The sequence below is a fragment of the Leuresthes tenuis genome, unplaced genomic scaffold (genome assembly GCF_036924035.1).
Source record: "Leuresthes tenuis unplaced genomic scaffold, fLeuTen1.0.hap1 SCAF_6, whole genome shotgun sequence".
Taxonomy (NCBI): Eukaryota; Metazoa; Chordata; class Actinopteri; order Atheriniformes; family Atherinopsidae; genus Leuresthes; species Leuresthes tenuis.
The window spans coordinates 10,279,522-10,293,882 of record NW_027325360.1 but is presented as its reverse complement, the minus strand read 5'-3'; the positions used below and the strand labels follow the sequence as shown (position 1 = coordinate 10,293,882).

General features: G+C 40.0%; 1 protein-coding gene across 1 annotated transcript in view; it reads left to right on the top strand.

Annotated features, from left to right (window-relative positions):
• Positions 1-891: 891 nt before the first annotated feature.
• aacs (acetoacetyl-CoA synthetase) overlaps positions 892-14,361 on the top strand; it is a 39,827-nt gene continuing 26,357 nt past the window's right edge. Inside the window, exons 1-8 of the mRNA XM_072387506.1 lie at positions 892-1,233; positions 2,585-2,688; positions 4,803-4,923; positions 5,528-5,641; positions 10,260-10,357; positions 11,501-11,615; positions 12,122-12,203; positions 12,301-12,454. Of these exons, the coding sequence (XP_072243607.1) occupies positions 1,095-1,233; positions 2,585-2,688; positions 4,803-4,923; positions 5,528-5,641; positions 10,260-10,357; positions 11,501-11,615; positions 12,122-12,203; positions 12,301-12,454 (927 nt within the window). The 5' untranslated portion in view covers positions 892-1,094. The remainder of the gene's footprint in view (positions 1,234-2,584; positions 2,689-4,802; positions 4,924-5,527; positions 5,642-10,259; positions 10,358-11,500; positions 11,616-12,121; positions 12,204-12,300; positions 12,455-14,361) is intronic.

Below are 14,361 nucleotides of genomic sequence, written 5' to 3'. Positions count from 1 at the left end.
AAGCCAAAATCACAGATTCAAAATTTTTCATTGTGCAAAAGTACAAACGGACGAAATTATCAGCACAAACTGCAAGAAAGATTAACCTAAATAAAGGCCATTAATGCAATCATTTGACCGTGACACCATCAGTTACTAAAAAAGTTATCTTCATTTACAAATCATCCTAACAGATGATGTAATTTGGAGTTGGAGCAATTGTTAGTTTAACATTGCTTCATTCAACTTAGAGCGCCTCTCCTGGAGCACTAATATGTTTCTGACTTTGTGAAAAATGGTCATGTTACCCCCAAATTGAGTGTATCTGAGCCCCTTCAACCCCAACAAAATAATTTATTGTATTTTTTAATGTCATTTAATGTCTTTGTTAACTAATGTAATATATCCACTATTTGTTGATCTTTCCTTTAAATGGTTTTGAGGCCCTCCAGGGGACAAACTAACATACACTGCAACAGGACACTCATGTAGAATGAGATTTTCTTGATTTTTTTTTTTTTAAATTTGGATTCTGAAACTTTTGTGGAATACTTCATCTGAACAAATCATCATCGTTTCGACTCAATCCGAGGTTTACTCCTGTGAGTTTCCTGATTCTTGCCTGGGATTTTATTTTCATTTTACTGAAACACAAAACTAACCTAACCCAATCACAACAGTTGTCGCTGTCTACTAGGTTTTATGTAATCATCAAGCTTTTTTGGATTGCCTGATACATTTAATCTTTTGATTTAATTCATAAAACATTTAGTTTTGGGTTGTTGGGAGTTGTTGCTTAAATTTCGTGTAACACTATTGAACGCTGTTGATCTTGAATATAGCACGCCAGTCTACGTCATGACGCCGGGGCGTGGTCTTTCGGTTTTCCTTGACAGTCCCACGCTTGCCTTTGACAGTAGCTTTTCTAAATGACTCCCGTGCTGTAGCAGACCAGAGCCATACAAACAAAGCAGCTAGCCTGCGAACTCACTGGATACGTGTTCTCACCTCGAGAACAGCTGGCTTTGGCAGGGGGCTTGGGGCTCGCGTTTATTAGTCTTTGACAGGAAAAATATAAAATTAGATAAATTTTTTTTTTAAAGGACGCAACAAAGATGTCCAAAGACACGGAAGGGAAGAGCGAGAAAATTATGGACATGGAGAGCAAGGTGTTGTGGTACCCGGACTCCAAGAGGAACACGCAGATGGACAAGTTTAGGATACAGGTCAACTCGGACTACGGACTTAATCTGGGTGAGTGGAGGGAAGTGAGTGAGCCAGAGAGATGGTAGGTGTGTAGGAGAGAATGTAAGTCGGATTTCATTGAGCCCACGAAGCTGCACACTGAGCTGGATAGAAACACAGAAATAGGCAATGTCTCCCCCTGCTAGCTGTCAGCATTAGTAGCTAATTGTCACCACTGTCGAGACCTGCGTTGCAGTCTGTAGCTACCGAGAATGCGTTGGCATACACAGGATATTGTGAATAAACACTGCACATCTCTGCATTTACTAACTCATGAGACTGCTAATAAGCATGGCCTTCAGCCTCTTCACCACTCCTTTTCAGTAGTAATTCGCCATATACAACCGTGCAGCTTGGCCTTATTGTCATGCCTGGATCCCTCCCAGCTCCTCAGCCTGCAGAGCTGCCAGGGGATGAAAGAAAGGAAGTGGCCTGTTTCAATTGTGTCTCTGAATCCGTGTCAGTTCAGACTCAAAAGGCCCTGTAGGAATGCTTAAAAACGTGGTCAGCTGAATGAAAAGAGATCTATTTGCAGGTGAGAAGGAGTTTAGACAGCTACAACACCTATGTGAGTGAAATTGTTACAGCTACTGATATATTGTGCTTGTATATGTATCCTAGCCTTCTTTTCTCACCAGAAGTATGCAACATTGCAGCACAGAGTAGTTTGCATAGCTTTTGATGTGCCTCAAGGAGGAAAAGGCAACTTTACCCCTCAAATCAGTGCTTCCAGATAGGGTTGCTAGGACAATAATTCATTTCAGGGGTCTCAAGTAAGGAACATAGATGGTTAAATGTAGGAATAACATTCTTCTTATTATTATTTGCTTGGAAAGCCTGCAGCTACACCACAAAATGAATTAATTTAACCGCTCTTAGATACATGGATGCTGAATAGTGATTGTGAGTTAGCATCACTTTCCATTAAGGAACATGAGCCAAACAGATTAGTGGAGATCAGTGTTGACTGTGTCATTCCAACTTGTGCTCTTCCTCTCTGCGGGTCCCTCGATGTTGATGAAGCGGCCTGCGCTTGATGAACCCTTGAAACAGCCAAATTATTTTACTGTATCGAGTTAAGAAGTAAGGCAGAACTGACCCTCTTCTGGAACCGAGATTCACTTCTGACTTCAATCACTAGATCACGTCTGGAAATCAGTCATTTTAATTGGAAGTTTGCTGAACAAAAGGAGGGTTGTAAGGTTTTTCTTTGGCCTCCAGTTTGGAGGGAGGTCATTAGCTGAACATGGCAGGTGCCTGAAGGCAAGCAGGCCATTGCCCTGATTTGAGTGATATTTGCATTCATGTGCGATTATTGAAGTAAATATCCTGTCTTGTAATGTCTGATTCTCTTCTCCAGCCAACTACAGTGACCTTTACCAGTGGTCAGTGGATAGTTACCCCGAATTCTGGGCAGAGGTGTGGCGCTTCTGTGGAGTAGTCAGCTCTAAAGCGTACGAAGAGGTGAGTCCAACTGACAATAAAAGTAAAGGATTTTAGATTCTGAAGTGGCTGGCAGACTAACAATACTCTCAGTGGGGTGGCACGAAAATGAATGCCTCTTTGTTGTTTTTCCTGCAGGGCACATAGCTCGGGTAGGTTATATAGATATTTGAAATGATTATAAGATGAAAGTTGAAACGGGGGCTTGTGTTCTGAGTGTTTTAGGTCAGCTTGGAAAAGAATTAAGACCGTGATTGGTTTGCTGAACAGCGCTAAAGGAGTGTTCTGGCCTCATATGTCAGAGAAGTTGAAAATGTGTTACTCCAGACTTGGTGCACCAGTGGTGCGTAAATCTCTCAGTCAAATTAAGGAGAAGAAAAGCTCTGGTCCCAGTGGCCGAGGAGAAGAATTGTTGAGGTTTGCCAGGCAACTCGGAGGCATCTTTTTTATCTATTTTTTTTAAATTCTCACTGGACGCAAAGAAAAATCCCCAAGGACTGGATCTGGAAGCAGTCTTTTGAGGTGCCAGTCATCAGGGTCAAGACTCCAAAAACTCGGAATGGTTATCGCCTGGTGGACTTGAAAACTCTTATCATGAAATTATCCAAACATCCTCTTCAATCGGAACACATTTTTTATTTATCTTTTTGGCTGCTGATACTCTGTGCCATTAATAGGTCACCAGTGGTAGCTGTGCAGCAGGACAAATACCCAGGCTCAGTTAACCATGATCAATCATTTTGCTTCAAACACAAAAAGCCTATGTACGTGCATGTGCAGTGTCTATTTGTCTTAAAGAAGCTGCATTGTGTTAATTTAACCTAATAATAATTTAATCTATTTCTTTTCTTTTATCAAGTCAGTTCTTTTGGAAATCTCAGTCTTTTTTTTGTTTGTTTTGTTTTAAAAACAAAAGGAAATGAGGGAAAATGTTCAGACTGTGCTGCAGTATAACTGGAGTTAGTCTGGACAATCCTCTATACTTATGCAAAGAGAGGCTCATCTCAAAGACTCGGACGATTATTTCTTATCCTCTTCATCTCCTGTATGCTGAGTTTCAGCTGCTTCCTTCAGAGTGAAGGTATTGTTTCGCCTAATACAGCACCAGTAGGTACAGAAAGACTTCAAAATGTAAAAAAAAAATCACGTTTTGACTTTCTACCTTTTTTAATGATCAACTTTTACTGCAAGCGATACTGTGTGGTGTGTACTGTATTGTATTCCAAATGACCCATCTGGGACATAAAGGTTTTTTCTTACCTGGCCTTCCACTCCCTGATTGTTATTCCACCAAAGTTGTACACAAGCCTCTTTTTCTGTCAGTTTAACAGTGCTGCAAACAGATATGTTGTCCAAATCTGCAGTTAACTTACTACGTAATGAAGATATTTGGGGGCCATGTGAGGTTGAGTATCCATCCCAGGGATGCTTCAGCATGCAGACCTTCCAGCTGCTGTGCTTTGAGTTGGTTAACAGTATTTGTTGGTCAGCTGGAGCAGCTACAGTGATGATGCATTTAAGCCAAAAGACATTTGGGAATATAAGAATAATCCCAGTTGATGATTCCTGTCAATTAGCTGCGTAAATAGACACCTTGCACATTTTTTTTCTTGCTTTAAGTGCTGCTTTCTTGCTATTAAATGGTGGGCCTCTGACAAAAAAAAAAGAAAGAAAAAAGCCAGCTGAATAAAGAGAAACCAATGAAAAAACAACTGCCAAGTTCCAGGATACAGCCTGTCGTAAAAGGTAATAAATGGTGTCTAAGATCATATCATTGACACACCTTTTCTGTACACATGGATGGCGTATTCCATTACACTTACAGACCACATGTTCTCACCCGTATTTGTTTAATGAGTCATGAGATAGCGACACTGTCAACCAGTTTAGGAACACTTGTGCTCTCTGTCCAAGTTTTGCCTTGAATTTCTTAGTTAGATTTCTGTTTCTCGCCGGCATTTTGCTCGAAATAAAGGACAACAAATTCAGTTATTTGAAAAAGAGAAGCGAGCGGTGTGTGCTTGGGAAATGTGGACAAATGACAAATGTCAAGACAGTTCAATGAGAAAGACAAAGAAAGAACAGAATGAAATGATCACTTTTATTTTCCCATGTTTCCATGCCATCTACACCAGGTTGTAGACGTATCCAAGCGGATCTCTGATGTTCCAGAGTGGTTTAAAGGGGCTCGACTCAACTACGCAGAGAACCTGCTCAAACACGCGGACCAGGACAAAGTGGCTCTTTATGCTGCCAGTAAGTAGTGCATAGCGTGCTATAGTGCATTTGTGTTTATGTTGCATTTCATCTTCAAATGTTTCTTTTTTTCAAATGATTGGAAACGGAGGCAAAGTTCGATATGAAAGAGAGAGGTTCAGGGTGTAGTCGAGTTGAGCACAGGGTCGATGCAGTGATGTATGTCACATGTCACTATTAGATTAACTGCTGCTCCCTTCCTCCCTCTCAATGTCAAATACTAATGGATAAGTCCTATTATATTGCTGTGTGTGTATGTGAGAGAGTGGCTTCTTGTACATGCGCAGCCTCGCTCGGGAGCTGTAATAAGATTATGCGAAGATTCATTGGTCACAATGCTCTGGAACCCGTGTGACTGTCAATAAACTATTACTTAGAGAGACAGGAGGCTATTCCTGCCTGTGGCTCTGTTTTTCTTTTTCTTTTTTTTAAAACCTCTTCGATCTGTCTAAGATGGGAGTTTCAGAGATGTCATAGACTTTTATCCTTTCCATAAATCAATCATTTTCACATGATTCACGCGTGACACATGACCCTGTACTCCCTTCTCTGTGTCTGTGTATGCGTCTTTGTTTTTTTTTTCACTTGTGTCTCTGTGTGCCAGGAGAGGCAAATGAGGAGATTGTGAAGGTAACGTTTGGGGAATTGAGGCGTGACGTTGCATTGTTCGCTGCAGCCATGAGGAAGATGGGCATCCAGACTGGGGACAGGGTTGTAGGTGAGTCTCAGATTTATTTCTATGTCTTACATTAATAATAATAATAAAAAAAGGAGAGTATGCAGTTTTTTTTCCTTTTTTTCTTCAACTTACCAGCCTAATTGTTAGTTATTTACTGCTCTCTATCCTTTCAGCTTCCTCTCTGATGCTTTTACCTCCTCAGTTTCTCTTATTTATAACCAGTTGCAGCAACAGATGGAATCTGTGTGTGTGTGTGTTCAGTAGAGTAAGTGTGCTCACTGCTATGAAGGGTTGGTTGTTTTGATACAAGTTGCAGCTCTTTCTGAATGTCACCAATATATATATATATTTTTCAGAGTTCATATTTGTACAAGGAGGTTTGGCTGAGGGTTCATGCTGGTATTTTTCTTCCAACAGCCAACACTTCAGTGCTTTTATACAGATTCCCACCCTCCCTTAAAGTGTGGTACCAGTGAAGCAGCCGTAGCATTTCACTGGATGTCAGTGCATTCATGCAGCTTTTGAAAAGAGTTTCAGTGTTGAATACCTGAGGCTATTACTCTGTTAAATAGAAGCACCGCTGGACCAATTGTGAAACTCCACGATAAAATCAATAATTGTGTTGCTCACAATTCTGTCTTGAATATTTGTCACTTAAAAGAACCAAATCGGTATAATTTCATATCTTCCACATAATTACAGACTAATTTACATATTTAGATGAGATGAGCCAAACAAATGTATTATTTTTAAGAAACGCCATGTCTCTAGGCACAGCAGTGTCTCTAAAGGCTGGTTTAACCTGCGCCATTAACGGCAGATTGTCAAATTCTAGAAAAACCAGTGTCTTTCATACTTTCAAACAACCTCTGTTTTTCCTCAGTGGGGCTAATCTACAAAATCTTTTTGTATCTGCATGAAGACAAAAGATAATGGGCGATCAGTGCTTACGGAAAATGCACGTTCATTTTTTCAGACGGATGTAATCCTGAGCTTTGGTAAATGACACGTCAGCTGTTGTACCTGCCCATTACCATTTGACCTCTGAATTAAAACAGATCAATCACAGAAGAAAAGCCAGAAGTAGCATGTAATGGCCAGCTTTCTATGTAACCCATAATTCGTAAGAACTACTGCAAATATCCAGAGATCAAGGATCCCACATTTGTTGATTCCTTGAGTTTGTTTGTAGCTGCTCGTCACAGGCTCGCTGTTATCGGGCTACTCTCTCAAGAAACAACCAGGGTGTGAATAAACATTCAGTGGAAAGATTGACGTTGTGTAAAGAAATCCATTAGCTAAATGACTTAAGCTCTGTAGGAGTCTCATTACAAAGATGGAAAAGGTGGTGGGAGGCGGGCGGGGGGGGGGGGCTAAAGAAAGGGGGAGCGATACAGAGAGAGACCAGCTACCTCATGTCTCCTTTGTCCTTCCTCTCCATTACTTTTCTCACACAGCTGAGCACCAATCTGTGTGTTTGAATAGGTGTTCTTATTCGTGTGTGTTTGGGGTAGAGATGTCCTTGTCCCCAGACTGGAACTTGTCAATGTCTGTAATCCTGAAGATATATAAGCACTTAGCTGATGAAGTCGGCCATGCTTTATAGCAGAGCACGAGCCAAAATGGCACGCACACACTCACATATGTGGTAATATGTATTTTACATCCTTTGTATTTTCTTCTCATCAGTGCTGTTGGACCTAACAATATCCTCTTTTTTTTTTTGTAATCAAGAAGCCCAAATCCAGCCATCATAACTACCGTTTATCCACTGAGGATAGCATATTCTTTTAATTTTGTGTTATTAAAGCACACACTGTGAAACGTCAGTCTCTTATTGATAACTAAAGCAAATGAAAAATAGTTGGGGTTTTTTTCCCCTCGATCATAAGAAACAACCTACTCATCCTCCCCTCATCGAGGGATATACTCTCTCAGAAAAGCAGCCACAAAAGAAAATTGATAATACTAAATATAAATATTAAACATGCATATGTACACACATCCAAGCATACCCATAAATGTGTATTTTACTGATGTCCCTGCATGCATATATACAGGAGTTTCAATGCAGCCATGCTTAGTCATGAGTGTCGACATGTGGGTCAGTATATATCTGCATAGACCAGTGTTTCTCAATTCCGGTCCTCATGACCCACTGCCCTGCATGTTTTCAATGTTTCCCTCCTCCACCACACCTGATTCAAATGAATGACTCCTTATCAGGCCACTGCAGAGCTTGATGATGAGCTGATCATTTGAATCAGGTGTGGTGGAGGAGGGAAACATTGAAAACATGCAGGGCAGTGGGTCATGAGGACCGGAATTGAGAAACACTGGCATAGACTGATGTTTGATGTTCTTTGTCTTTCCTCACTGTGGAATGATTCCAGCTGAAATTGCCAAATGCAGCTGCTATTGCATTGGGTTGAATCGATAATTCGTCAGCAGGGCATGCCCAAAACCTGCGAGTTACACTGGCAGGAGTATTCTGACACCGGTTTCAACTCAATAGCAGCTCAATATATCTCCACGGGGGATATATGTTTGTATGTCTCTCTTTAGAAAAATGGGTTTGGTGTAGGATTTCAAATGGCATTATGCTTAATTTTGCTCTAGAGCAGCTGTTATTCACTCTCTGCAAAGCGCTGCTCCTAGTATCCTATTTCATCCCTCAACTCCAGCTCACTCCAGTCTTTATAAGGTTTGCGCTTTCAGGAGATTCTAAACAGTTCATTATCCTTGAAATGAACCCTTTTCCATATGGGGTTAATATTGAGAAGATATTTAAATCCAAAAGCTTGTTTTTATAACAACTGGATTGTGAGTGACATGTGAAACAGGACATGGAAACCTGGAGGTGATCAAGGCTCCAAGACGAGTTGAATTGTAATAAGGCTTCGAAGTGACACCATTCTGTGTCTGGTGTTTGTGGCACATAACTGATTTATTTTTATTATTTTTTATTTAAATTTATTTAATTGATTAATTTATTTTTAAATTTTTTTTCTTTTTCTAGCCGTAGCAGCCCAACGACATGATGTTTAAGTCTTTGTCGTAATTCTAAACGCAGTCTCTGCCGATCTACATAGATGAGAAAAAGACTTTTGATTTTAAAAAAGAATTCAGGAATAGAAGGGTGATACACTAAAATATAGTTTTCTTTTAATGTAAAATGATATCTTAAGGAACATTATTAGATCATATTCATAGATTTTGTCAGTTCTATCACAAATCGGCTTCTCTGCGGTCAGCACCCTTCCTTCTTTGTACTTCAATAAAAGTTGCACAGGAAGGATTCACTTCAGTCAGATTCTCTCAGCTGATTTGAGACCCATTTTACACAAGTCACTCTGTTGAGTCTGTAAACATCCAACTACTGCTTAGCTGACAAGGCCAAAACCCCCTTATTCTAAAAAGTAGGAATCTGAATGCTGCTTGAAGTTTTTTTTTTTTTCTTAATAATCCCCCCCCCCCACAACACTTAACTACAGCATCTGTCAATGCAAAACATTGGCGTCACACTGAAGTTTCCTTTGACGTCCTTTGGTTTTTACTGAAGTCTGCATGACTAAGGAGCTAGGCCAGCGTTCCTGTGAGGTGGAAGCAGCGTTGTTACAGCAAAGCAAGAGAGTGATTCATCACAACAGACACGAAGGCACTCAAACAAGTGCTGCACTAAGATTATGATTGATGATGCAACTTTTCCTGGTCTAGTGTGACATATGAGATGAGCTTGTGGAGCCAGTGTAGCAGGGTGGTGATCTGTTAGCAGAAACTGCCATCCTGCCTGAATGAGCTTCCTGACTACAGCAAGAGTCAGCATAGCAACCAGACAAGGCTGATTAGTCATGATTCATTTGAGGTGATGGCACAGTTGCAGTTGCCTTTGACCAGACAGATTGTTTGGTTGGAACTACTGCCTGTATTATTGCTTTATTAAGTTAGATAAGATACAAGTATCAGATACTGAAACAACCCTGTGTTTTAAGGTAGAATGACAGCTCCTGTGTTTAGCCTCATCATAGTATGTTTTTCACTTGAGCTCATTTATTTTAGATTTATTTAAGTGTTCTGTCTTGTCCGTTAAAATCAAGTCTTTATTTATTAATTTCAGATTGATTGATCATATATGAAGTGTGTATCACAAGTGTGTTTATATCAGAGACATGTTTGTACGGCCGTGTGATGGAAATAGTCTCAAATCGTACGGGTTGAGATTGACACAGAATGGTTAATGGCAAGAATCTGTTTATCACGCATCACATGCATTTCAGTGTTCTGTCTGTCCTCGTTACAGTTGTCAGTATGTTTATATTTATCTCTCATTTTCTGAATCTGAACACTACCCTCACATTTATCATACTGAAAGTTGAGGTTTTGATGTCTCACATGACATGTGGCCTTGGAATTGGCATCACCCAGTGTTTCTCTGTAGTGTGATTGAGATTATGAGAGATGTTAGGTTAATATGTACACAGATCTTTCTCGTGTTGTGTTTCAGTAAACGATCATCGCAATATGTGGATATTTTTCATCCCATCATTCTACTTTTTTATGTGTAGATGTAGAGAATACCTCTGTAGTATAACCACATATATTTTTGAACAAGGAAACTTCTTGTTTTCTCTTTAACCTTTGTATTCTCCCTCTTCAGGCTACCTTCCTAATGGTATTCATGCAGTGGAGGCCATGTTAGCAGCAGCCAGCATTGGAGCAATTTGGAGCTCCACATCTGTTGACTTTGGAGTCAATGTAAGGACTGTTGTGTATATATTTTTCATATGGTTGATTTCTAGTTAGTTCTGTTTTATTTCTTCTCATTAACTGTATGTATTTGCAACCAGCATCTCAGAGGCTGTTTTAATGAGCTAGTTGTGTCTCATCCAGGCCCTAGTTCATAATCTAAGGGTGTGTTCAAAATTGAGCGGTTTAGTTTGATTATAATGAACCCAGATACAACTGCTCCATTTGTGCAGATAATTTGAAGAAGTGTAAATACTGTCTGCACCAAGCAAGCAAACCAAGACCGGTCGAAAAAAGTTGGACTCATTCTATTTCCAAGTTAATTCTGGATCGGTTTAAAATATGAACACAATCCACTGGTTCCTTGCAGAATATACTCATTTGTGTGTGCAACACAGGACCTCCTAATGCTATTTTGACCTTGTATAGGTCTGTTGCAAAAGTGTCTTGTGACATCCCCACCTATAGAAATGCAACCACACATAGCCGACTCAAATCCACAGAGCAGGTTTATCCCGACATACAGCATTGTTTTGTGAGTTTGTAAGTTTCCTCAACATGATGTACATCAGCTAAGGGCGAGACATCATCCATAGGTTCTGTTGGTCCGGTGAAAGAAATTAACATCAAGGAAAAGTAGGATGGCTAAGTGAACCAGGGCTGATTTCTCCTGTGATCTGGACCAGGAAATCCGTCTGAACACACCCATAAGTGTATTATTTCATTGAACATGAACTAGACCGGGCCTCTTAAACATGCTGGTTTGACATTATTGTCAGCGTAGTTGAAGTTTATTGGATCCTAATTTTGTTTGATCTATTTTTGTTCTCAGTTTTCGCTCAGAGCTGCACTGAACAACTGCTCTCTGACCTGATCTTACAGGGCAAATTACTTCATCCTAGACCAGCTCCTTCCTTAATGGTCTCCTCTCTTCTTGATATCTGCTTTGTGTTTGTGATGCGTTACTGCCCCCTCTGACAGATCATTGAACTGCTATTTCTATCCTGACATAAACAAGTGGTGTCATTCCACTGTATTCTAGTGGGCTGTATCCTCTGGTGTCTTTCGTCTTTGTCCAAAAAGTGCTATTTATATCTATGTGTTACTATTTGCTCAGTGGTTTTTAATTTTGTTCTCTTTTTGTTTCTTTAGGGTGTCCTTGACCGGTTTTCTCAAATCCAGCCAAAACTAATCTTCTCCGTCGCCGCTGTGGTTTACAACGGCAAAACGCACGACCATATGGAAAAGCTGATTAGCGTTGTGAAAGGTTGGCAACCATATTTACTTGTTACCTGTGTTTCAGTCCGTGCATTCTTTTTTTGATTTTCCAAACTTTATTCTCAGATATAATTAATGGATTTGGCTCTTCGGCTGATTTATTGTGAAACTTGGTCTTGTGGCCATATTATGTGCATCATTATCTTTGGTTCACATGAGTTTTAGATGTTTTAGTCCCTATATGACAATTAAAACATAGAAGAATGTTCTTCCCAAATCCTCTGGGTTTTATGAGTGTATTTAACAGTATGATGAAGTATTCAGCAGATGAAGGATTAGTGTTTCATAATATCAAAGAAATATCCACAGAATTACTAAGAATTTTGACTCCTTACTAAAATATATCATTAGTGACTTGAATTTGAAACAAAGCAGTGTTGCATGGTCAGGACAATAACACGTGCATTTCTCTGGGGAATCCTCTGGCTTCTTTTTGGCCTTTAAACAAGGGCGTAATGTGAAAATAACACAAAAGTCTTCCTCTCACATTCGCAGGTCTGCCTGACCTGAAGAGAGTAGTTGTGATTCCCTACGCTCGCTCCAAACACGAAACTGACCTCTCCAAGATTCCCAACAGGTGTGTGTCTCCACATAGTTACACTGAAGCGTTAAAACTATATTTTTATCGCCCTGATGAAAAACATGTTTTTCCCTGTTCTTTTAAACCTCCACAGTGTGTTCTTAGATGATTTTTTGGCGTCTGGGCGTGGCGAGGGCGACCAGTTCCCTCAGCTGGAGTTTGAGCAGCTCCCATTCAGTCATCCTCTGTTCATCATGTATTCCTCTGGAACCACAGGATCTCCTAAATGTATGGTCCATTCTGCTGGGGTAAGAAGCACTGTTTTCTATTAGTGCTAAGTTTAAAAACTACACTGTTGTTGTTTGAGCTGGCACAAATTCTGTATTGCCCACACACTGCTGGAAATTGGATAAGATTAAACCAAGAGACACTGACTGGCCCATGTGTGTTCATATTTGTCCTAGTAAAACATATTACATAATTACTGTGTTCTGTTGCTAATGTTTGGTCCTTGCATTGCAAAGGGTTGGGCTCAGCTGTCTCTCATACAGAAATCTCACATCTGTGACTGAGCTTCCCTGGGCTGACCCACATGTATGGCCTGATTTTCAGTGCACAATTCTGATTTTTCTTGTTTTCCCACCCTTTGAATCTCTTCTTTGTATCTCATCTGCTATGTGATTAAGGCCCTTTTATCTCTGGTTTGGTGAAATGTAGCTGACCATTAAACCTAAATGACTCACTGTAGTCATCATTGTGCTCCATGCCATAATCTGTCATTGCATGTAACGGTTGAGTTTCAGCAACACGTGTGAATTAATATACCACTGGTTATATCAGCTGACAAGATAGAGATAGCACAGTTAGTAAAATGACTGAGGCTGGTTTACCTAAAAACAAGCTTTTTACTGTCTTTGTGAGTCCTCTTGAGATCTGGTTTGATTCGAAGTGCTTTTATGTGATCTATCTTGCTCAGTACAACATATGTGTAGTCATTTGATAGGGTTTTATCATTTCCTGGAAACTGTTTAAATAGGCTGACTCGTCAAGCAGTAAGAAGTTTATCCTCATTTTGTGTTCAGCGCAATGCTTTCTAAGCAAATCTGAGCAAAGCTGATATGAAATAGTAGGTGATCCCTTATCAGACGAGTGGAGCTGTACAAAAAGAGCAAACTGGGATTTTTCTGAAATTTACAACCTCCTGAGATTCTATAGATTTATATCCTCATTAACGATGTAATAATGATTTGAAAATAGCTACAGTTTTCCTCTAAAGCTGGGGTAGGTACCATGACTTTTCAGCACTTGTAATTTATATGCATATGTCCAGTTATTATGGTCTTTACGGGTGGCCAAATTTAGTTTTTGTGAGTATTTCAGGCTTTTCTAAATCATGCTGGCTTATGACCTGATGAGTGACCCGGACAGCTAAAGATGAGGATAACATACTCCATAATATGTCCATTTAGTAGCTATTGTTTTAATCATTGATATCAGTAAGGTCATTTCTAGTGATGCATCACAGGAGCTCTAGTCAAAGAAACCCACTGTTTCTGTTAGTCATTCCACTAGATGGCAGCAGATATCCATCAGCAGATCCCACAAATGTTATTTGCTCTGAAGTGAGTGGATAAATGACATTCTGCTTCACTCTATGTCTGTGTGTTGGAAGAATGTGTTCTTTTAGAAATACTGCTACACTTAGAAAATGTAAACACCTTCCCTATTCTGTTATCACCTTCCTAAACTATTAAACCAGCAGTTGTCTGTTTCTTTCCCTCTCAGACTCAGTTCTTTTTCCATTTCTGTTTTTTGCTATCCCCACTTACCTTTTTCTCTGTTTCATCGACTTCCTACCTTTGATTTGTGTGGCTTTTACTTTTGCATCTTTTGCTCCCAGTTCTCTTTTTCACGCTCATCATTCTCCCCCTCACTTTTACTTTCATTCTCCCCAAGTTATTGTCTTTTGTTTTGTTCCCATCTCTCATCTCGTTCCTTTGTGCCCCCCCCTTACCATGCTGCTGATAATTGGACAGTAATTTGTTGCAGAAAACATTTCGTATTATGACAATGGCAGTCCTCTCTGCCTCAGCCAATTAGCCCTGGTACTGTTGTGTTTTCTGCTTTGTTACGGAGCTGTAAACATGCTGTCAGTAGCAAGATGGTATGCACCAAATGAAGGGTTTGGCAGCTCAGTCCTGCCAAAGTTTGACAC